General features: G+C 53.3%; 6 protein-coding genes across 6 annotated transcripts; 4 read left to right on the forward strand and 2 right to left on the reverse strand.

Annotated features, from left to right (window-relative positions):
• Nucleotides 1–269: 269 nt before the first annotated feature.
• On the reverse strand, nucleotides 270–1,097 carry CORC01_12292 (uncharacterized protein; the record flags this gene model as incomplete). The annotated part of the gene is made up of 2 exons (XM_022623913.1): nucleotides 270–838; nucleotides 896–1,097. The coding sequence occupies 2 exons, from the start codon at nucleotides 1,095–1,097 to the stop codon at nucleotides 270–272; spliced, it is 771 nt and encodes a 256-aa protein (XP_022469600.1).
• Nucleotides 1,098–5,886: 4,789 nt separating this feature from the next.
• On the forward strand, nucleotides 5,887–7,084 carry CORC01_12293 (uncharacterized protein; the record flags this gene model as incomplete). Its single annotated transcript, XM_022623914.1, has 2 exons — nucleotides 5,887–6,896; nucleotides 6,994–7,084. The coding sequence occupies 2 exons, from the start codon at nucleotides 5,887–5,889 to the stop codon at nucleotides 7,082–7,084; spliced, it is 1,101 nt and encodes a 366-aa protein (XP_022469601.1).
• A 738-nt stretch (nucleotides 7,085–7,822) lies between these two features.
• On the forward strand, nucleotides 7,823–9,273 carry CORC01_12294 (uncharacterized protein; the record flags this gene model as incomplete). The annotated part of the gene is made up of 2 exons (XM_022623915.1): nucleotides 7,823–8,017; nucleotides 8,086–9,273. Coding segments are annotated over 2 exons (1,383 nt in total), but the record flags the coding sequence as incomplete, so codon positions are not given.
• Nucleotides 9,274–10,251: 978 nt separating this feature from the next.
• On the forward strand, nucleotides 10,252–11,926 carry CORC01_12295 (uncharacterized protein; the record flags this gene model as incomplete). Its single annotated transcript, XM_022623916.1, has 3 exons — nucleotides 10,252–10,954; nucleotides 11,017–11,106; nucleotides 11,166–11,926. 3 exons carry the CDS (start codon nucleotides 10,252–10,254, stop codon nucleotides 11,924–11,926), a joined length of 1,554 nt encoding a protein of 517 aa, XP_022469603.1.
• A 7,132-nt stretch (nucleotides 11,927–19,058) lies between these two features.
• CORC01_12296 (uncharacterized protein) lies at nucleotides 19,059–19,265 on the forward strand (the record flags this gene model as incomplete). Its single annotated transcript, XM_022623917.1, has 1 exon — nucleotides 19,059–19,265. A coding segment is annotated over one exon (207 nt), but the record flags the coding sequence as incomplete, so codon positions are not given.
• Nucleotides 19,266–22,257: 2,992 nt separating this feature from the next.
• Nucleotides 22,258–23,163, reverse strand: CORC01_12297 (myb-like DNA-binding domain-containing protein; the record flags this gene model as incomplete). Its single annotated transcript, XM_022623918.1, has 1 exon — nucleotides 22,258–23,163. One exon carries the CDS (start codon nucleotides 23,161–23,163, stop codon nucleotides 22,258–22,260), a length of 906 nt encoding a protein of 301 aa, XP_022469605.1.
• Nucleotides 23,164–23,846: the final 683 nt, after the last annotated feature.

Here is a 23,846-nt window from a genome sequence, read left to right on the forward strand (position 1 = left end):
CCTTACCATACCTATCTCTAACCCCGCGATTGAATCGCAAAATATGTGTGTTTGTGGTGTCCACCCCTGGCCAACCCATCCGCCTTCATCAACATCGCAAATTGAGTAACTCGCTACTCCCATGAATCCCGCCTCAAACGCTCATTTTCCGCACAATATTGTCAGATTTCCTTCTTTTTGTACGCTCCCTGGTCGCTTGCCTTCTGTCAACCCTCCGGCGGCTCCCAGAGCAACTGTATTGAGCAAACGCGGCCATTTGAGATGCTGGTTCATCGTCGCCCAAATAGCCCCCACAGCCTGTTGCGTTTGACATCGGGTTGGTGGTAAGGCCTTAACGGGTATGTTGGCTGTACGCTGAACTGGTCTACTGGTGCTGACTTGTTCGACGGCCATCGCCGCAGCTTATTGGGACCAATCTCACCCAGCTTTGTGCTCCCTGATGATATTGTCGCCATCGACATGCGTTTCTCTGCTTTCAGTTGTTGTGTGTGGACAGGGTCTGCCTCTGGCTCTGGCTCCTCCGCTGTGCCTTTGAGAAGCTTGCACCTCGGGGCTTCCTTGTCCTTCGACTTTGACCTATTGTCTGCCACGAGGGTCCTCCTTGGACTTTTGCTCTTCTTGCTTGACCCGGACGAGCTGGGTTCCAAGGACGATGTACTGAGTCGCCGTGATAGATCATTGATTGCCTTGACGGCATCAATGCGCGATGAGTTGGAGAGAGTCTTGAGTGACTGGTAGTCAATGACGGGGTTCTGGCCCCTCGTCATAAGATGAAGTAACCTAGTCGCGGCCGTTGTAAGACGCTTGGTGAGTTTTCGCACAGAAGATCGAGCCACAGCTGCTGCAATACATAAGCACAAGAGTCCGCAAGGTGTCTGCCCGCAGGCATACGCACCGTCGCCCTTTTCAAAATGAATGCCAGCCACGGACAGTTGCGAAGAGTATACACTTTGAACCTTGGACCTGTCGGAGCGAATGCTCTTCCGAAGTTGCCGAGGTTGCTTGCTGTGGCGAGGTCCCTTCAGATTCTTGAGTATAGACAGACACATGGAATATGTCTCCAAGAGTGAGTCGATGGTGTCGCCGAAGCAGGCCATTTCGAGGGACTGGCTGATGACCAAGTCGGGCTTGCTTTAGGTTCAATTTGCGACTTAGCGATAGCGAGCGATGCGTTTCGGTACATCCTATTTTAAATCCATTTCCTCACGGTCTGGACGTGGGCAGGCTGGGTATTTTCGACGACTGGCGAGGCCGGGCCATTGGTTGAGGATGCTGTCACGAACCACGGAAGACGAAGCGTTTTGGTTGGTTCTGTAACCGCCGCTGCAGACCATCCCGCTGCATCATCGGCGAACTGGCCGGTAATGCCGTGAATTGGCTAGCAGGAGAACTCTCCCTTCTCTTGCGAAATCGGGTGAAACTTGGACGAGCCATGAGTACAGAATCAAATACCAATGATGGAGGTGAGTGAGGAGACCAAAGAATGATCATAGCCAATGCAAGCGACTCTGCCGACGATGACATTCAGGCGTCGATTGGATAGCAACAGAGACAACGCGCGATTACATTTCGCAGAGATAACGATGGGCAGAGACAGGTAGCAACCTGTAGCCCATCTCTGGTGCATGTATGATGGAAAGGCGCCTGATTGCCACGGGCCCCCGCCTCCGCCGAGGAGTTATACGGTCTGTCAGAACTATCTTGTTCGCATTTCCGGTTGGCGAATGAATATGGTTCAAACTAACCACGCCTATCTCGCTGGCACGGGCGGCCTCGCTCAGCGCTGCAGCGGTGAGTTGATCGAACATATCGGGTTGCTATCCGTAGACTACCAATAGAAAAGGCGTTGAATTGTTGGTAATGATAAGGCAGACGGGGCGGGCGGGTCAGGGACAAAGCAGGGCTTCCAGGGTTCTAGTGCGAGCACCGACTGGGGTGGGTTCGGGAATGGACAATGAAGCCCGAGTCGAATATGGGTCGGGATCGGATGGCGTTTCCGCAAGGAAGCCAGTCGCTATGGCGGGCAGCGGACCAATGGAATGCTCGGAAGGTCTCACCGAGTCTCACGACTCTGTCCGACTTTCGGTGAAGTACTTTGTATCTTGGTCCCTGACGAATGAGGTCAAGATGGGTCAATGATAGTAATCGTTTTTTGACTTTGCCAAAGCGGCAGGAAGCGACGTCGGTAGCTCATAGCGGTCCCGTTGATACCGGCGATGCAAGAGATGCAAATATGATGGCGGCATCTGTATCACAGCAGGGTTTGAATGCGCATCGATACTCTGTATGCCTCGATGTAATGGAAAGACGGCGGGGCGGTGCATCGTCGCAATACGGGTGTCTCATTGTCCCATTGCCTAGGTGGGCATGCTGTGGTGGGTAGCTGACATGGGTACCTATCACTTGAGTCACCTGCGCATGTGAGGCTGTATTGTCCCAGGATCTTTATCTGAACCGCATGGCCGCAAGTCGTTGATCAGCAGTGCAACGGGCACTGCGGCAGTATCTATCTTGAAGGAAAGGAAAGGACGTGGAGGGGCTGAGGGGCTGAGAGGCACCGGGGATTGACAGTCGGCGGGCGCGACCCACGCGGCTCTGGGGTCTCTTGGGCGCGCGTTCCTGAGCGAAGTCATCAATACCGAACAAACGTCGGTGCACCCACCGTCCAATGTCACGAGATGCTGCTGGCAGGTGGGTGTCAGGAGTCAGGACGGGACAGACCCGACGACTGAACGGTTCCATGAGGTTTTTTCTTGCTCCATTGACAGCAAAAAGTCAAGGTGCTCGTGGCCTCGTGCTATGTACCTCAGACTCTACGTTCCGCAAGGTATCCGTATCTATGCACTGAACCGGCCGGCAATCGAACCCCTGCTCATCAGCGCCCGCAGCAGTTCCATCCTACGGAACACACGCGAGGAGGTGAAGACGCGATTGCACATGTGAATATCCGTCAGGTAGTCGAAACCCGTAACCCAGCAGCATGAGGAACTCAGTGTGCAAGCACGCGAGGTGGGACGTGCATTAGATACAGAGCACTGCGCAGGGCAATTATCTGTGCCTTCCATTGGGTTGGTAAGATTCTGATGGTTGCAGTGCGTCTTATCTGGTTGGTCCCCCACATCCACCACTCCGAGGCCGTTTCTCGGCCATCTGACGGGCGCAAATGGGTGGGCGTCGACGGGAGAGCGTGGGAGGGCTTTTCCACGGTCCACCTTGTGTTGTCCTAGAAGGTACGGATACCTGGACGAAATCAGGAATAGCTTTCTAACACCACATGGCAACTTTCTGGCACGATTAAACATATAGGCACGATGGCGAACTGCGGGCGTCGGTGTACTCTCTCTCTCTGCCTATCCCTTTTCCCTCTCGTCCAAGCCACGTCTGCATAGGCACTATGCACAATACCTCGCCACTGTGTCGCCGGTGTTGACGGTCTGGCCCTGCTGGGAGGTTGGTTGAGCTGATTGATAACCTGAACTGTCATTGTTGAAAACGGTGCGGCGGCATGCCACGCATGGCGTGGGATCCCTTCCTTACCTTCCGTACCTGTGCCTACTGTGCAGGCCTAAAGTGCGGAATATTTGCCTTGGGTATCGCTGATTATGGAAGATACTTGGAGTTCCTTTTGCCTTCCGGCCAAACCTGGGTCCCTTTACAGGTAGATTAGGATTATGGGGAAGGGCCAGTGCGAGTGGAATGGCCGTACCCAGATTAGGTAAGCTCCCAACCTCCACGTCTCCCCTGCGAATGAAAGCGTCCCCTAGGCCCTCCCCCTTGCCCCCCTCACCCCCAATCCCGCGCGAGAAATCCACTTTCCCGCCCGCCGCTTCCCGCTTCCCCGTATGATGTAGTACCGGTAGACTAAGGTAGTAGCGGCTACCCATTGACAGTCAAAACCTGGAAAGAGAATGAGAGAGGAGAGAATTTGGAGAAGAACTACGGATACTTGGGTAAATGACCCAACTTAGCAGCAGCCATCTCAGGTACGGACACCCGGTACAGAGTACCTAACTCGGCCAGCCTCACGCTCTCGCATTTTGCGCACTTTGTGACGAACCCTACCGGTTTCCAATTCCCTCATCCTTCCCGGCCCTGACGAATCCGGCCCTCGAATCATCTCCATCTACCATCTGCATCGCAATGCACCGCATCGCTCCTATCCCTCCCATCCAAACGTACCTTACGGATACCTCACCGAAGTTACCTCCTCTGCCTTGCAGGTAGGTAGGTACCTACCTACCTCACTATCTTCTGCCGTTATGTCTTTCCTCACTCTTCCCAAGCAAGAAGAGTCTGTTTTGCTCGCCAACCCATTCCTTCCCCCCAGTGCAGACGGTTTACTGTCAGAATGGCAGTGTGTGTATTCTTACGAATAGGTGCTGCAAAACTTGACAAACATCTCCTCTTCCCGGCTTCTCTCCCCTAGCCTCCCACCGGACCCCTGCCACCCTGCCCACCCCCTTACCCCTTCGACACGACACGCCTTTTTATCTCCATCCAATGCCACTTCTTTTCCGCTCCGCCCACGTCTGCATATTTTCCCCGTCCATCACTCGGGGCCAACTACCTTCACCCTCGCCCTCGCCATCCCAACCTGAATCGCCGCCTTTCATGTACCACAATCGCCTCGTCTACGAATATCTTACGATACCATGACTCTACCGACCTTATCCTTTCCATTCACAGCCCCAGTCATCTCTATCAATCTTCGTCACTCAGACTAAATAGTGTATAGAGAGTACAGTCACTGTCTTCAAGCACCGACAGACAACCACCTCCACGTCCACAACACATGCTACCCGCGCAAGTCCTGCCAACGCCATCTCACTCCTTTGACCCCCTAACCCCGTCATCCCCTTCGTCGTCTTCTTCTTCTTCTTTACGGAGTACCGTGCGACGAGATACTAATCTCGCCGCGTTTCGCACGTCCCAGCTCGGTTCCTTGTGTTCTACCCTAGACAACGAACCCCCGAATCTGGGCACTTCGCCCAGACCCACGCCTTGATCTTCCCGGTCCCGGTCCACCTCCCGGTTTTTCGCCTGCTATCTAAAAAGCCGTCCCCGCCAATCCTCATAGCAGCCCGGTTTCCTTCCTGCTCACTCACCGTTGGCTGCCTTACCAAGTCCATGTGTCTTAGCTACTCTTCAACATTTTCAACCATCATCGCCGGCCCTCGAGTTTTTAAACCTCGGTCGTCCATTCCATCATTCCATGGCCCAATCATTCACCTGCATTGAACCGAATTCAGATTCGCCCGCTCACCTCTGAGATTCTGTCATCCGCTCCATCAGTAACCAGCACCCTCGATTCTAGTCACCCCAGACTCAACCCCTGCTGTTTTAGCGGCCGCCGGTCTACTCTGAAGAAGGCTCGCCATCTGGTATACCACGCTCAACTCGCCCTCCATGTCGACGACTTCATCTCCCTCGCCGATGCAAAGCCCAGCTGGCCGCGTCGATGATCAATCGCTTCCCCAAGGCCAATGCCGCTACATACTGTTAGTACCCGGCATCAAAGGCCAACGATGCGCTTGTGTCCATTTTTCTCTCAACCGATCCACACCCGGGGCTAGCTGTGATTGTGGACATATGTCATGCTATCATGTCAAGACCCCAGAGCCATCCTCGACCAGAGAGGAGGTTGAGCTCCTGAAGCAACGACTTCAAGCCCTCGAAGTACAACTTGTCCAACAGAAGTATGGCGGCCTTGGAGCTGTTGTTGCCCGAGTGAGTGAGCTGGAGGACCTCGTCGACAAAAGCCGTGAAGAGATTGGCCAGGAGATCAAAGGGTCTTATCGCAATATCAACAGAGTTTGGCAATCCGTAGAGCAGCTTGAGCGGCAAACCTCTCAACTAAGGGAAACTCTGTGTTCTCAGTCAGAACATATGGACCGTGTCAACGGAGATTTGAAGAACATTAGCAATCGACAGATGGAGCTATTCGACGCCGACGAGAGCATAGAAGAGAGGTTGGAACAGTTGGAGTCGGATCATGATTCTTTGGCCAGTCAAGGAGGTCAGCACCCGGATATGACAGAGGAAACCACCTCGTTGGGTTCCGACACCCTGGTGGCCCTCAAGTTGCAACAGCCGTCGTCAGCCACGCAGCACATCCCGCCCGAGGCTGAGGTCCATCCAGGAGACACGTGCGTAGCTTCCCGTACCTCGCCAGCTCTGAGCGCCACTGAATCCAACATGAGCTCGAGTAGCTGCGGGGCCTGGACAGTTCATATCTCACTTCTGCCGACACCCTCTCAGCCCTTCCCATTCGAAAGAGACACCAACGCCTACAAGCGCTGCTTATCCCGGGGGCTTCATCGGACTGTGGTAGTTGGCGGCCCTGACAGCGAGTCTTTCGTAGAGGCTGTTACAAAGTCGTTTGGTAGCCTACTCAGAGGAAGGTCCTGGATGCCCCTACAGGCCAAGCTTTGCGACGCAGAGAAGCTCCAAGGGCTACCCATGCTCAGACCACTAGACTCCAAACTTGTCGACAGCGATTATGATCTCGGTTTCCTCAGAAAACATTGCGGCGTCTGTGAGGCCAACGGCAAGATCGAGTCTTTATATATCGCCATGCGCCAGGACAAGTTTTCATGGCACTTTCTCCGAAACTCTCCGATATTCATAGAAGGTCTCGAGAATTGCTGGATTTACGATCATTTCTTGGATCCGAGCGACCCAGTTGAAGACGACCGTATGGAAGAGCACGATCGACCCTCAGCCGGAGATATCGTTCCGAGTCTCCCAAATCTGAAGCGAGCGGCATCCGAGATGTCACGAACAGCCGGTTTAGCAACTGCAACGACAGGCGGCGATTCCGATGGATCTCGGACTAAGACCCCGCGGACCACTTGCCTGCCTAGTATAGTTGAATCACGCAGACGTTTGGAAACCGTGTGAGACATTTGCGTCCCCAATTTTTCCCCTTTCCAGATTTTCCACCTTTCTTTGCTTGGCTCCGGCCTTGCCGAAGCTGTTTTCACTGCGATTTAGACGCGTGGCTGGCATCCAGGACCCGTCTTTCCGAAGCAGCAGTGGTGAATGTTGCGCGCTGCGCGCTGCACTGGCGCTGACGCCTTACTAATCATGTCTCACAAGACGATAGAAGGTCGATCCAACTGATAGAGGATATTTATACCCATTTCATTTGTCTACGCCTTGAGGGCACAAAGAAGCAACTGTGGTTGTTATTTCCTCGTACATGTACAGGATTTGTGGGGATGCAGAAAGAGACAAAAGTTCTTGAGGCAAGGAGGTAGTGAAGGCTTTTTGAGAAGAAAAAATGTATTCTGTCACACCCTTTGCTTACTTCGAGGTATTAGGCAGCTGTAGAGTTGTGCAGAGTTGCAGCATAATAGACTTGTGTGTTGGGTTACTCGATGTGCAATAGCTCCCGCCCTTTCACAGCAAATTACCTTAGTTGGCCGGAAAAAGAAGACCGGACCGGAGGAAGATTCGGACCAAGGTTGCCTTCGCAGTGGAGGACTCGGAGTCGATGAAATCCGGCAGGTGCCGAAAAAGTGTCTGCCACCTAATAAGTTACTTACATAATTACCCCGTAGCCACTGATCCCAGATTGGAAAAGGAGCCGCTCAGCATGGTCAGCCTCAGTCTCCAAAGGCACTAAGCGGCCGAAGCTCCTTCGGTCTCTAAGCACCGACGAGTAGACGTCTGGTTTATCTATTGCACTTTCACCATGGACTTCAATTTGTCCATCAAATCTTGACCAATCCTCTTCAGTCGAGGAACCTGCAACGCCTGAGACTAGGCAACAGCTATCGCAGCTCCTCTTTGCCTTTTGGATCACTGAACCCCAATAGGCCGAAAGTGCTTCTCCTCCTCGCGCGCGCGTCGAGCATCTCGTGAGCTGCCTCCTCCACATTATCAACCCTCCACAACACAAGCATACGCCGTCGCAGCTCAAGTGCAGCAAGGAATCGCCATGGACTTCGATATCAGTATGGACGATGTTGCCGACGGCTTTGCTCCTCCAACGGTGACAATTGGTGACGGCACAGTACGTAGCTTATTGAAGGGGGTTTCTCGCAATTTGTCTGCTTGCTTGCTAACCCCCAACGTCAACAGAGCATCACAATACCCGCCACAGCGCCTTCTCCGTCAAACGAACGCGATATAGGAGGCTCGATCTTGGTGCGGAACAAGGTACACATTCGGGGACTGGAAACATTGACCACGGACGACATCAAAACATACGTCAAGAGTCATTATGGTCTCCCAGACAGAGTCGAGTGGATCGACGATGAATCCGCAAACCTGCTCTTTGGGTCCGAAAGCACGGCACAGGAAGCCCTGAGGGCATTGAGCGCCATCGATATTGCCGACGTGACTCAATTGCCTCCCAGGGAAACGATTCCAGCCAAGGCTGTCACATCCCACCCAGATCTCAATATTCAAATCCGGTTCGCTGTGGTGTCCGACAGGAAGGTTCGAGGCGCCGCTGAGCGAAGTCGATTTTACCTGCTGCATCCCGAATTCGACCCAGAGGAGAGAAGGCGACGTGAGGGAACCAGAAACAGATATCGCAATCGGGATGGAGATGACCGCCGCCGCAATGGCCGTGGAAGAAATCAGCGGGACCGCGACTCGAGCCCGGAGGTGTTTCATGCGAGCATGTACGATGATGACGAGGAGACGCTGGCAGACCACAGGCCAGCGCACCATCGGAGATCTCGCTCGAGAGACTCAACTACACGTGGAGAGCGGTCTTATTCGTCTCGCAATCAGGAAAGGGAGCTGTTCCCGGGTCGCGTATCAGGGGCAGGAAAGCGGCAACGAAATCGCTCGGCTTCACCCCTACGGGATGTCGATGGAGACGCAGCAATGGATGTGGAGGCAGCACGCGCGCCGAGAGCCAGCAATCAAGACAACAGAGAGAGAGCATCTGGTATCAGGGATCGTCTGGCCATGGACAATACATCCAAGGAATTGTTTCCCGCCAAGAGCTCGTCGGCGGGGAAGACGCATATGGATAGGGTTATAGACGGCGCAGACGAAGCCACGCGAATTATGCAGCACAAAATGTCCGTGAGCAACGAAGACGACGGCAAGAAGGCCCTGTTTGATATGCGAGGTCGAGCAAACAATCAAAGCTCTGGTACTGGATTCGCCATCAAGGGCGCCGCGGGCGCGAACGTCAAGGAGCTGTTCCCGAGCCGCTTTGGAGGTGGCGGCAATGCCGGGAAGGAGCTCTTCGCCGGCAAATTGGAAGGCCGTGGCCGTCGACGGCAGAAAGCCGAGGACCTGTTTTCGTAGCGCTTCAGCGTCTGGAGCGTCTGCACAAACATTTCACTGGCAAAACCAGTTGGGCCTGCTATACGACGACTTTAGGAGAACAGCAAATAGTACGCGCTGTTACTTTAGATACCATCGAGGTCAGAAATTTTTGGCCATGGGTTACCGCGGTAGACATTGGAACTCCATTGAAGCAACTGGTGTGTTCCTGGATTGGGGGTTATGTGGTGCGAATTAATTGATGTTGGCGGCGTGCATGATGCATCGCCAGAGTTCCTACAGTCCCCAGAGGGGGCTGTGAAGACGCCGGGATAACTATCCAACTGTGATGTGTCTACGGCTGGAGGCGAGGCCAAAATACACTTTCAGCCCTTTGAATATCGATGGGCAGCGCCTCTTGTGCATACAGGCCCGAGGTCCCATCCGGAGAACAGCGTGTCGGGACCAGATCGATTGGGACCAGCCGTCAGGTGCGGCGAAATAAGCTCCTGGCTTCGCTCGAAGTTCTGTTATATTTGGTGTTGCGAAGAAGGAAGGCACGCTTCGTCTTATGCACTCGCAACTGCCAATCGGTTGAACACGTCTGGCTTCGACCAGGGCAAGACTGTCCTCTGCTCTTGCCTGTTCCCTCCTCCCAGTTGCTTTCTTCGCGGTGCCTCCTTCAATCTTCATCATCACTGCATCTCGCTCTGTGTTTCACCCACCTACTTACCTCTGTCGTTTTCCAGAGTAGCCAAATTCTCTCCTCCGTCCCCTCGTCTTGACAGGACATTCACCTAGGAAGAAAGCAAGGGTGTATTGTCAATATCTGCCGAGATGAGTACCACATAGTCACAAAGCACCATCACGGCTTTCACGTCTCTTGTCAGCCACGCAACAGCTTACCCATGCCCATTGCACTCCAACGAGTTTTGTTGCTACCCTATTTGACGCCGATTCTCTAATACGCCTCGATTCTAGCACTACCCAGGTATCGAACAATTTCCGCCTTCAACCGACATGGCGGACTTCACATGGTCAAAGCCATTGCCTCCTCGGCGAAGAAGATCAGAGCTGACACTAAGCCATCCGCACCCCGATGAAGACGACTCTCTTACAAACCTCGGTGTTCCATCTGTCAGATCGCGCCAGTGGAGGCCCATCCCCCGCATTGCGAGTCTTGATGTTCTCAGTGCTGCGAGCATCAGGTCAGACGGCTCGCAGTCGTCCTCTCATAGGCTGTCGCCATCGTCATCGCCATCGCCAGCAGAACCAGCAGAGGCAATCTGGTACCAAGAACGAGACGAAACAGAGCGTGCTCTATCTCTGGAGCAGATGATTAATGCTTTACACTATACGATGATGACCAAGCCCGTCCTCGATCCGGTGCCCAGAGAGTACAACTCTTACATCCTGCATTTACTGGAAGGCTATTGGGACGTCCAAGAGCGGCTGAAGAAGACCGAGCAGGAGCTGGTAGAGGAGAAGGAGACAAAGCAGCGCAGTTTTGAGGAATTCACCAAGATATCCGAGGAGTGGGCGACGAAGGAGGCCGACTTCCGCGCCGAGATCAAACGCATGGAACTGGTCCTCGTCGATGTCGCCCCTGGAGGCGTTGGTGCGGTGGTCCTGGCCAGGTCTGGCAGTCTCGTTGACAGAAGCGCCAGATCCTCACAACTTTTCAAGGCCAAGGTCGAGAAGGCTAAGGAAAGTCCCACCAAAGGTGAATTTCCACTTCAACAGCGGCGAGCGTTCGTGTCCCACATGCTGACTGGGTACGCGCAGATAATCGTAGCCCCAACAAGACCGATAGCCTGGAGAAGCGGCCGGTCTCTGGCGGCTCAGGAAGCCCCCGTCTAAACCATCGAACGTTCTGTAAGTACAGATATTAACCTAAATCCTCGCCGTCTGCTGTTGATACGCTAACATCTCAGTGTCTATGCAACCAAATCTTGATGACAATGCTGATATTGAACTGAGCAAGGGCCTCAGAAGGGCTCAGCAACGACAGCAACGGGCCTCGAAACATGGAAAAAAGAAGCGCAGAGCTACGCCGGTAGAAATGGTATGGAATATCGGAATAGATTCGTCAGAAGAAGAAGAAAACCAGCCAGCGTCGGCAGAGAAGACAGCCAGGTTGCCTGGCTTGGGGTCCCCGAAGCTTAAACTTCCGCGTCCAGCGGCACATACGCAGACTACCCCAGAATCGCCCGCAACAAAAGCCGCCATCTACACCAGCAGTGAGTCTGACAATAGGCATTACTGGCCTGGCGCCACCCCTCTCATCGGCGTGGGCTCGGTCGAATACGCAGCGGCCGCAACGGATATGCCGATAGATGAACGGCCGTTAAGTGCTCACCCGGATGTCATGACGGCCACAAATGGTTACCGAACGGCCTTGGCTGCCCGTAGAAGCTCAGGGTTCCACCGCCACAGAAGAGACTTCTCCTTCGATGCTGTAGAAGATGGCATGCCTCAACAGGCTCTGGCAGGCAGTGCTTGTTCTTCTCAAGATAAAGACGCCCAACCGTCTTGCACCGAGACTAACACTCAGGGGCACGCCCTCTCGTCAGAAAAACATGCTCCAATGGCATCAATCACTGCAAAGCCTTCGGGCCAAGCACACATGGCGGCAAAGGATGTATCGCAACGGGTGGCTATCGAGGAGCGGGATCAAGGCTGGTCCAAAGGCTAGATCGAGATATGTTTGGCAGCGATGGTTGCGGGATTTTGCGCCCAAGGGGCGGGTCTTGGGAGGAAGTACTCGCTGAAGGTATTATGGCAACGGTATCGAGCTCACGTTAGCATGTCCCTCCTTGCTTGGCATAAATGCCGAGATTTGTCTCAATACTTTTATCTATCGTGCCCATCAAACAAGAAATACGGCCTGGGTCGAGTCGTCGTTGGCGTGACGTGGTCCACCGAGAGGTGGGTTTATGCCTCTCGTCGGACCCTTACTCGCACTTGCATGACGCCGTTTTTTTCTGGGAAGCTGGCGTTTAGCAGGCCAGAATAGATTGTAAAGTTCCGCAATAGACTCGGACGACTGGCTTAGGATGCCCTTAGGTTCGGATACTACCTTTTGTCTTGCCACAGCATGAGCCTTGCTCGACAACCCTCTGGGTTTCACGGGAGCTCGCGAGGGAAAGTAATCCCTGGACAGATCAGCAGGCCGTGGATGAGGACTCGGGGAGTGGCCTAAGGGCCGCATGCAACAGGCCGAAAGCGGATCGGTGCAGGCTCATTGCTAGAATATCTGTGCAACGTTAGGAGGCTTTACATCACCTCTCGTGTATCATATGTTCAGAACATCTGTCCTATGTGTCGCCAGATCAGATGTTATGTGCCATGATTTCGCTTGATAGCGGCATCATGCCATCCTTGAATTCTGCTAACGAGGCACCGATTCCGAATATATCAACTGTGATGGAAAGAAGACAATGCGCTGGAATCAAGGCAAACTCTGCAACCCAGATCAGTAGCAATATCCGGCTCGGCCACGAAACGGATCAGGCATGGGGAGAAAGCAACTTCTACCACTATTAACGGCTAGTGAAAGGAAAGAAGACCAAATGAAGAACGGTCGCAAACAGTCCGGAGCGGGGCCCACGCCATCGACGGACGGAGAAGGCAGCGGAACCTACTAACTCGTCCCGCTAGTGCCCCCTGGCTCAATGTAGAATCAGAGTCTAGACCCGGCCTTGCCTCGCCATCTAAGGCGCCGGAGAAATGCTTTTCTGTTAGCGGAAGACCGAAGACAGAGGGTGAACAAACTTACACGGATGCGGTCACCTGCCCCAGGCCTGCCGTCAGCAAACGCCATCGTGTGCGCACTGCGGAGACGAACGGACACGGCCGGACGCGGGAGGCGGAATGGGGAGAGCAAAGGACGCTATGTGTTGAAGAATGAAGGAAGATGAAAACATATTTTACTTTTACGCCGGTCGATTAGCGAGGCGTTTGTTACCAGACCGCTGGGTCGGTCAGTAAGGTCCTCCTCCGGGACCAAGCCCAAGTCAAAGCCCTCTCCACCCTCTTGCTTTGCGCCAATCTAATACCTGAAATCTGCACAAGGTCGATTACAGACAAGTGTTGTGTGAGTTGACCGTTTCAGTGTCTCCGCGTCGTTGAAGCCTAATGAGGCCATATCGTCCTAGTTGCATGTTGTATAGCGCGATGGCGGATTCGGGAAGCCATTAGTGGTAAATCATCATCTTTTCAATGACTCACCTCTTGAGCGTCATCGCCAGAATCAAGTTTACTACTTTGGCCGTTTGACCGGGTAGTACTGCTTAGATTATCTTCTGGGTCCTTCTCATGAAAGCATAGCCTTGTACATCTGACTTTTAGTGTATCGATCCGTTGAACGGAGAAGGTGACATACCGATCATGGACTACAGCTTACATTTGCAGACTATCATCATCATGTGTCGATAACGATAAAGAACGCAAAATGGAAAGACGGCTCCTTGGAGACCAGGATGGCGTGTTCGCTGTCAAAAATTCTCCATCCAGCCCCAGATGCCCGATGAGGCGTCTGGAAGGCAGAGAGTCATAGCAACCCTCAACTATAGCATGTCGTAGACCTTGGGCGTGCAGTGGTCCTGTTTCCTCACGCGGGCTCTTGACGCCACACAGCCACCTGCAGTGACCCAGGGACAACCGTTTGCGTTCTTGCATATGCGAGAGGGTGAAGTGAAGACACCGTCGTGATAAAAGCAGTAGCTGGGCCGGCGGATGAAGTATAACGTCTCCCGCCTAGGGGCCTGACAAAGCCAAGAGCATCTTCAGCGGAGAAGGTTTCAGAGGCGTTGCGCGGACGTGTAAAGGAGGTTCAAGAGTGTGAATAGAGATGCAAAGGTAGACGCGAACATGGACGGCAGACTACACAAGGTGATGGATGTACATTGCCAAGCGCCCACAGACACCGCAGCCGAACAATCGCATTGTCTGTCTAGTTAGCGTCACCTACCTGTCTGTCCGTTGCCTGCTGCCGCGTCTGACGTCTGATCTATGTTATTCATACCGTGAGCCTAATGTTTCCACCATGAAGGATGTCGCCGTCCTAGGCGTCGTCGGCGTCGTCCTCGTCGTCCTCTATCCGAGTGTCGCCTGTACCTGTCCGTGCCTTCGGAAACCGGGTCGTTCAATCCGCAAGTGTCAATGCATGTAAAGTCCGTGTGAAGACGCCCGTTAATTAGACAGCAAGGGTCTTCTGAACTCTGAAAATATAATCAAGAAACCCTTTCTTCCAACATTTAAAAGGATGACAAATTTGGAAAATATGATAAAACACAAAGCCAAACAGATGCGGTCATGTTTTGCGGTTGACCGAGCGCCACCGAGTGATACTACTCAACCGTGGCTTACCCGGCTCCTCGATGTTCGTTCCCCTCAGATGCAGTGTTCAGTTCAATCGCACGAGGAGACGGTAGTGTTGAGGTAAGGTAGCAGCCAAAGAGATGCGACAATGTACCGCGTTGGAGGGCACCGTGGGATTCTGTATCCGTGCACAGCAGAAGGTAGGTGGAGACACGCGAGACCCTCTAGCGTTGTTGGCGACCTCTGGTGACGCGAAGCAAAGCGCGACAGCGGTAGGATAGGCTCCTCGGGGGAAGCATGAGCTGCGTTCGACCCGCCATCATATGGTGGTATCGTGTGGTTTCATTGTGATTGCGTCGCTATGCAGCCACTTTTCCCTTTCTCCCACACCCTCCCTCTCTCCCTCTCACTCAATCATCATCCGCTCAAGTTAATACTTCGCCATGATTTTCCTTCCCTCATCCGAGAAAGCGAATTCAACGGCATGGCCAGCTCAATGAGAGTCAAAATGAAGGGCGACTGGTAGAGGTTGTGATGGTAACCTGCGCTGACGATATGGCTAGTTGTGTTTGTGTGAGTTTGTCAACGGCAATGGAATGATGAGATGCGATGCTGTCGTTGCTTTTGGCACTGACCATCGTTTGGCAGCGCAATAAACAAGATACAGTGGAATGCCATAAGTCTGTGCACACCCCGCCATCAACCAGGCCAAGATCCAGTGTCTTATTGAGTCTTTACCGCGCCGCCTCCGCATAGTGATTAGAACATAGTGTCGATGTACATTATGCTAAATAGTAAATACCAGGCTTTCTTTTGACCATTTTTTCAATACACTCATCTTTATTTTAGTAGTATCATAGCTGGTTAAAGTGTGATTGCCAAAATGCAAGAGTTGGGCAATGGTGGGGTGTACACAGACTTATGGCATTCCACTGTACAAAGTACGTACCATGTGATTGACCTCACACGGGAGGGGCACTCACTGTTTGACTCGACACGGGTCCGAGGGGACCAGGGTGGGGCAATATTTGTCATTATGGAATTTGCGCCCAAGATACGGATAAGTTCACCAGACCTGTCTCGCTCTGTTCGCTCCACGAACACCACCTTCCACTTGGGCACCTTGTTTGCAGTCCAATTCGGGCTAGTGTGTGGGGTCCCTTTTGCACCGGAGCTTGGCTCCGTACAATGTGGCGTTGCTAGAGGCGCGTGGCTTCAACCAGCTGGAGTAAAACAATGACAAACTTTTACTCGCGACGTTCTAGCTGGCAAGGGTCTTGAGAGGTCATATTCGTAAGAAAAAAATCAGGTAGCATCTATCCGTATTATTAAGGTGCATTATTTGGATGATACGTCCGAGGGTGATTAATCACCAAGGGCAGTTTACCTGGGTAGCCGGCAAATGCTCAAGATTTCTGTGCGGGCTTGGACGAGGAGGCACAGATGCACGCGCCACCAGGCAAAGAATAAGCACACGAACACATCAAGAATAGCAACTTGGCCGAGGGAGAAACCGGGAAGTGAGGCTGAGACCGTGAGGCTTCTTCGAAACATGGGTATACTTGGACAACCAATGTCAGGGCGAGGTGCTTCATCCGCCAGCCAAGTGAATTGAGCGTACTACTATATACAGTACTCCCGTATTACGTAGGAGGGCGGCAAGTGTATTCTGAATGAAAGATTTGGCCCACTGTACAGTATTCGACTGTGACAAGTCGCGGTTTCTTTTTTCTTGTTGTCTGTCGCACGCCGAGATCGAATCGGGGTGAACCACAGCCGCGGATATGAGTAGTGATATCCGTCCTGCAGGCCTGGGACCGGTGAGAGACCAAACTTTGGAGACTGTTTTTGTCATCCCTGTCGTGGAACCATCGGGTCCGGGGGGGAGGGTGTGGTTTACCAATGCAGTCGAGGTTGCATTTACATTTGCAGTCGCATTCGATCTGGAACTTTGTGTTTGATGGGGATCGTGTTCCTTTACCATGGGATGGGGCCCGCTTGTTTGTCAGTCCTTGCACAACAAACAGACAAACATGTTGGGTGGCATCGTGTGTCTGGGACAGGGACACAGGGGTGTGTATTGCCAATCATCAGCATCCCGCCCTGAGTAGAAACCAGGCCGGGCTGAGCCGTATATGTACGCATGTCGGACGTACGTACTCGAGGAAAGACAACGGGTAACCTGTTGCCCTAAGTATGCATGCATCGTCACTCATCAACAATGTTCAGCAGGGACTAAGAAAAGAAAACAACGGTCGACGGACTGGTCAATCTTCTCTAGGCGCATGTACCATTATGTCCAGGTAAGTACTGTGTATACCCGTCTGCTCCGTATTTGTGGCTACCGCGTGCCGCACAGAAGAGCAACGGGCAGGCGACTGCAAGATGGAGAGGGCCGTCTGTTCGCACAGCTACCCAAGGAAGGAAAGGTCTTTTTTAGGTAAAGAAAGTCAAGAGCGGATATGACGTGCGGACATACGGTAAAACTCGTTGCAGATGCAGCCTGGGTCTTGGGAACCACAAGTGAAAGGCCACAGGAGCCCTGTCGTTGTCCATGGCGAGCCTGCGACGGCAGCGAGGGGAATATGACGAGTCCGACATGAGAGCGGTTGTCTGTTGTGAAAGACGCAAACGACGCGCACAGCAGCAACGGGAATCTCGCTTGACGTGTCAGGACCTTTGAGGTGCCTGGCCCGCACCTTACCTTACCTTACGTACGGGTCCTCAATTGCAAATACCTTACCCGCCTGGCCCTGGTCTAGCCTCTTGTCTCAGACACCCAAGAGACCCAGTCCAGGGGGAAGAGACAGCAGGCACCCGTATAACGGCTGAAGGGCTGAGTGGCTGGCCGGTGGGTTGGCACGTTGCAATCTCGATATCATGCTGCGGAGCACCGACAAGTACTATGTAATGCGGCCAAAGAGCGGTGGGGTTGGTTGGTGGACGATGGATTTTGTTTCTCTCCCCAGGCACTTCCCCCTGTTGTCGGGCTGAGATTAGAATGAAGCCTGCATGCTCCCACGCCTCTCCCCTCTCCCCTCTCCCCTCTCCCGTGTATCCCGTGTATCTGTATTCGTAGCTACGTCGGTGGGGCCTGAGATACAGAGAGCCATAGCTTCTGCGAATCCCACTCTCTTCATGGCCGTCAGGGGAAAGAGTACTTCAGTACTGTACATGGAAGACTCGGCTCTGCAGTACGTATCCGTCCACCTCATGCACACTGCTTACCCTTTGTAATTGATGAGGGTCTCGCTCATCCCTGCTCATGAGGCTTCCCGCTATGAGAGCTGGCACCATCCTTGTCATTTCCCACCCCCCTCCTCTGTTCCCATTCGCCTGCGCTGCTGCCGCTGGCCGACCGTTGATCGACGGGAGCCCATTGGCCCGGGACCCCGGAGATGGGGCGAACATGTCCCATAGGCGTGCCGACCCAGAGTTGTCTATCCGTACAAAGTACAAAGTATCCGTGTCCGTAAACAGCATTCCGTAGGAACTGTTCCCTTTAGAGCAATAGCCCGACCCAGGTGGAATTGCATCCAAGATCCAACCTCACATCGTTTATCCAGCTGTTGACCCCCGTGGTATTTGATGTGCCCCCCCCATGTCTCTCTGCTCGTCGGTTCCCACCTTGCATCAACCCCTCCCCCTTTTTCTCGCGAGCGCGGTCCCTCACTGACCACTAAAACCCGTCTAACCTTCTCGGGGATGATCACCAACTGCAACGGCACCCGTATTCTTACAGCGTCGCAGTGGCAGCCAAGAGCCGCCTAGATCACCCGCTTCCCCTCCATGACGCCCTCCACTGAATTCATGCCGACATGGGGCCCCATCATCCCAGTAACGCAGATGATCGCCGGGCATCCGACGTGATGTGGAATCATTTCGCCAAGAAGGTCTCTCAGCTGCTGAACCCCTGGTCTGCGGGTTCTCACAACTTGCGTGGGAGGGCAAAAAATTGCCGTGACCTTGCGCTTAGTAGTGTACGGCTTGGCTCTTACCATTGTACACTCGTCCGTACGAATACCTACTTTCCCCCCCCCCCCTCCCCCTCCCCTCTCGCCATGTGGAGACAGCAATGGTCTCCTTCACCCGTATGGTACGCACGTAATACAGGTACAATTACGACATCCAGGTCCAGGTGCATTTTTCTCCCGATGAAGGCCCAGAAATCACTTTTGTTTCTCCATCTTTCCTCCTTCGTATCACCACGGTGCAAGTGAAGAAACGCACCGGGATGTAGCTCGGCGGACGACGCTGGTGATGATGCAGGCCGAGGAAGGGCCTAATGATGCCGATGACAATGAAGAGGGCTGACGCAGTGGCCACGGTTGTAGAACGAGAGGAACAGGAAGAGCGGCTGCTGACATGCGCGTCCCCACTCCTCCTCCCTTCGAGAGGCCCGCTGGGCTGCGGGTGTCGGCTTGCCCGAACGGTCCAACGTCTTTTTTCTTGTGGTTGCAAACGGCCCGCATGGCTGGATCTAGTCCTCCTGGTGCATTCTGAAATGGGTCGCAGAGGACCAGGTCCTCACCCCCCTGGTAGCCATCGCGGTTCTTTCTGGACGGGTGTCTGAAACGGTCGATGGTGACTTGGTAGCTGCACCGGCGCTTCGGACGACAACGCCTCTCACCCTCCCTGGGCTCACGATTGGTCGAGTTGAGATGGAGGACTCGGCATTGTCCCTGTGTGTGTACAGTACCTGTGTGGTCTAATTACGGAGCCGGTGCCGCTGAGACAAGGGACCGGAATACTTGCAGATACTGTGCTTGGCACCTTGAGGAACGACTGGCTTGTTTTCCCTGCTTGCCGTTGGCCAATTTTGCTTCGTTCATTCGCCCTAGACGTGGTACGCGTCTGTTCGTAATCAACAAGGTTGGTTGACGACTGGTCCCTGATAAGCCTTCCAAGCCTTCCATATCCCTTTTTTTTTTTTTTTTTTTTTTACAAATAAAAAAATCTGGATTCTCTTTAATTTACGGATACCATGGCATCTGTCTGTTCGCGTGGTCGCGGGGCGGAGCTGAGATACATCATCTATACTTGGTAGATCTGAGGGGACGCAATGAAGTGCAGGCTTCAGGGTTGACTAGGGCGAGGCTGGATGGACAATCCCCGCTGGGATGTGTCTTTCTGGGGGAAAAGAGCCGCAGATCCTACCCAGTCCCGTCAGCACGGCCTGGTTTCCAATTCGCTGCCAGGTTGTTGCCATCCGCCGATTGTACCAGGGATCGCCAACGGGACACAAACATCCCGAGGGCGGGCGACCAGGGTCTGGCAGAGATCACGACGCACCGTGGCACATAGACTTTCTGGTGCTTGTCGTCCGCCATTGATAAGCAATTGAATGCGTGCTCGACTGCTGGTGCGCGCGTGCGCGTAAGTGCGGTGCGAATGCGTGGGTGAATGACGATGACGACGACGACGGTTGGTGGAGATGCAGTGGGCATTAGACATTAGACATTAGACATTAGACGATAATATTCCCCGGCCTCGGCAGCAGATGCGAGTAAGTGCTAAATGTCTGGCCGTGTGATTTTGATTGATATGATGGACGTCGCTGCCGCGTTGCCTTGGCCATGTCTGTGCTCCTCTCGATGGTTTCGGTTGTACCCTGTCTTTGTTGAAGGGGATGAGAGAGACATGTTGAGAGGGTCTCGTCGCCTTGTCCTTGCCTCGTTTAAGGAATTGTCAAATCAGGAACAAAAGCACTCGGGTTGATCATCTCGAGTCGAGGCCCTCTTTGACGTCGTCTCGTCTCCGGATTTAGGGATCGGTCTCAAAGAAGGAGGGGCGGTGGGGCCAGATGAAAATGTAAGAGAGCATGGGAAAGATCCATCGGGCAGAGGCCATTTGATCACTTTCTCGCTCCTTCTCTGTCGCGGGGACCCACGGGCATCATGGCACCTTGGAGAAGCTTTTGTGAGGTGCAGACAGAGGAAGGGAAGGTACGCATTTTTCTTGGGGGCATCCAGACCGACCCTCAGATCAGAGTTTCCAAGTCCTCCGTAGGGATTCGTATATCCCCATCTTTTAATCTTTTAACTCACCAACAGGGAAGACCGAGGGAGTCCTAGCCTGTTACCCCCCTTCTCTCCTCAGGGAAAAAAAAAAAAAAAACACTCCGGACAATCATGATGAGATGGCCGACATGTTTATTTGACTTTGCAGCGGGCAAGGGAAACAGGGAGGGTTTTCGGCCGTGCTTCGTCCCCCTCCCCCACTTCCTTCACCTCCAATAATAGATGGCTAAACCTTGATGTTGATTTCGATTCTGGAGCCACCTCGGATTGATTGAACAAGTCGTCCTGTCTTGGCACACGATCCGTGGACGAAAAGAACACGGGGCAAACGCATGCGTCAACCTGGTGTTGCAAAGAAATGAAGCCATCATGAGGTTGAAAAACTCCCCCCTGTCCAAGGTACCTACGCAACCAAGATGTGCCTGCCATCAGCAATTGCTCACCCAATCATGACGCTGCTCCAAACAAGACAATGCTTCCTCCTCTCGTCCAACACCCGAGGCTTTGTGAACGTATACTACGAATACACTATCCACCCTGCGATGCAATGCATGACGACCACCCCCATGTCGCTCCCCTTCTCCCTCGCTTCTTTGTCCCCGCCGCGCTCATCGCTCTCTCCCATCTGCCCCATCCGCTGCCATGATCCTCGTCATGATCGACACTGGTACTTGGTACACCCGCTCATCTGCAGCAGAATTCCCCCTCCCCCGATCTCGTGTTTGGCTGCGAGCGTTGGCCCTGACGGACGCTCTGTCCTACACGCCGCCTCATCTGCACCTCTTGTCCCTGTCTAGCGCGCTTGATAGCTACCTGAGCCATGGCAATCCTTACCTACCTGTCCACATTGAAGTCCTTCAGCCATCCGATGTGTCCAGAACCTCAGCAGAAGTAAGTTTGCACGCTCACTAACTCATTATCCGCTCTGTAGTATAATCGACCTCTAAGCTACAATGTAAGCTACCATGGCTACCTTGACATGGATGCCCTGATTATTACTGCGTTCCTCCTTGCGCCGTGGATTGCGCCGTGCCACACAGTCTCTCTTATTGAGCCACATTTGCACCTTTATTGCACCATGTCCGATCAAGGACCCATAGCAGCCGAACGGCGACGGGGGAACGATATTTTAAATAAAAAATAAAAAACTGATGCAAAGTCTAGCCGTTCCCGTTCATCGTCGCTGACGTGGCTACGATCGTGGGAGACCCCTCGTGTTTCGCCCAGGCACTGCCGACCTGGTCAAGGCGGTGATGGATCTTGTGTGGGAAACGTCTCTGAGTCCAGAGGAACTTGGGAATCGTAATCATGTTCTCGATTTTAAATCATAACGAGGTGCCAATTACGCAGATTTGTTGTGTAATGTTTCGATTATTGGTGACTTTGCACCTAATACAACTAGAATCAAGGGGCGTTAGTGAGATTCTTTTCCTGAATCCCCACCATCCTGCCGCCGTCCCATGCCAGACCATTTTTCTTTCTCAGGTCTCCCAGTTGCGCCGTTCCCTCGCTCGGGTTTCGATTTCAGGTATAAAGGTAACGAAGAAATACAAGGTAGATGGGTGGCGTTCCATGCCCAGATATACTGCCCACTATACATGGCTTGCGCCTTTGGAGGCCATACATTCTTTTGTGGTACACTGTAGCATACATAAGGATGGCAAAAATCAGATACGTTGTCTCTTCAACCGAGGAGCGCGGACACATCCATCCTTGAGTCCTTATCCGCGGCTGAAGGAGATGGTGGCGGCAAGGCTTCTTGGACTGTGCTTCTCACGGGCGAATTGGGTGCCGTGAGGAGATGCGAAGGGAGGGAGGGCAGGCGCATATGGCCGTTTTCTTTCCTATCGCCTGGAGCGTTGAGAAGGCTGCCAAAGGAGGGTAGCGAGCGGGGGGCTGAGTTCTCGTCCATGCGAAGCGGGGCCAGTTGGATAGACGGCGATGTACCCCGCGAGAGACATTGGGGGGACGTGGTGTAGCTTGAGGCAGCGTCGGACATGGTAGACGTCTCCATGTCGAGACCATCACTGCCGGGCGAAGAGGTAGAGTTGGGCGACGGAAGAGGTGACTCAAGTTGATAGTAAGAGTGGCTGTGAGCGTAGAAGGCGGGGGAGACGGGCGACGACATGCCGTGTCTGGCGAAAGGGAGAGAGGCGGCGTGGGAGTTGATAGTGAGAGTAGGTCGCTGGTAACCAGAAGGGTTATATCTGCGGTCGTCGTAGCCGGAGCTGCTCCCTTGGTTGGCTCTGCGACGATCGTGACGCTTTCTGCGGTTCTGGCTTCCATTCCACCAGTTCTTGACGGCGTTGTCACTGCGACCGTGCAGCCGTCTTGCGATCTCTGCCCACCTCTTACCAATCTCGTTGACGAGGAGCTCGATCTGAGCGCCCTCATCGGGGGTGATGGGTTCGTGGTTCAAAGTGGGCTTGAGGTTCTGGTGAAAACGTTCTCTGCATTGCTTTGGTGTCCTTGTTCCCAGGGCTTGGGCAATCCGTACCCAATTCAAGGGGCCCTGATCGTTGACAAGCTGCATGAGGTAGGCGTCTTCCTGTTGGGACCAAGGCCCTCTCCTTTGGGAAGCCAAAGACATGTTGAGTATGAAGAAGGCTACGAGGCAGTGGTGCTTGATAGCAGTGGTGGTGTGCGAGATCGATGTCGACAACGTGTAGGGGTCGGTAATGATCTGCGGAGATGCGTATAAATGTCTCTATATATGTACCAAGAGATTGAATTATAATGTAATAGATAGTAGTAGTATATAGTAAGAGGAATGATAGTTTGGTACTGGTAGTTTGGTAGTAAGTTGGTGATGGGAGTGAAGAGGCTGAACGTGGTTTTGGATGAGCGTGGGATGTCGGCGTATATATGTTGTTGAGCAGGTGGAAGCGGCGTGGTGGAGAAACTGAGCCAGAAGCAGAAGCGTTCAGGTTGGAGAGGCTGTGTGTTCAGGACGAGAGGTGTATGCGACCGACTCCAAGAATTAAATTGGAGGGCCTGGGGGGTCAACGAGGAAAGAATAAGAAAGGTTAAGGTTTGTGTCGAACCTGGTTAGAGGGTGGGAGAATAAGAACGGGGGGGGTTGTATGTGAAAGGAACTTGGCCCAGTCCAGACGAGAGTAGATCAAAATCAGGATCAGGATCAGAGTAGACGCACACGCAGATGCAGAAGAGACGGGTGATGGGTGATGATGGCAAGTGGAGCGACGGTTCATGAAAATCCCCCGGCGCACGCCCATACCTGCGACGTACCCACGCCCACGCCCATCTAATCCC

Source organism: Colletotrichum orchidophilum, assembly GCF_001831195.1.
Source record: "Colletotrichum orchidophilum strain IMI 309357 chromosome Unknown Scaffold_148.1, whole genome shotgun sequence".
NCBI lineage: Eukaryota > Fungi > Ascomycota > Sordariomycetes > Glomerellales > Glomerellaceae > Colletotrichum > Colletotrichum orchidophilum.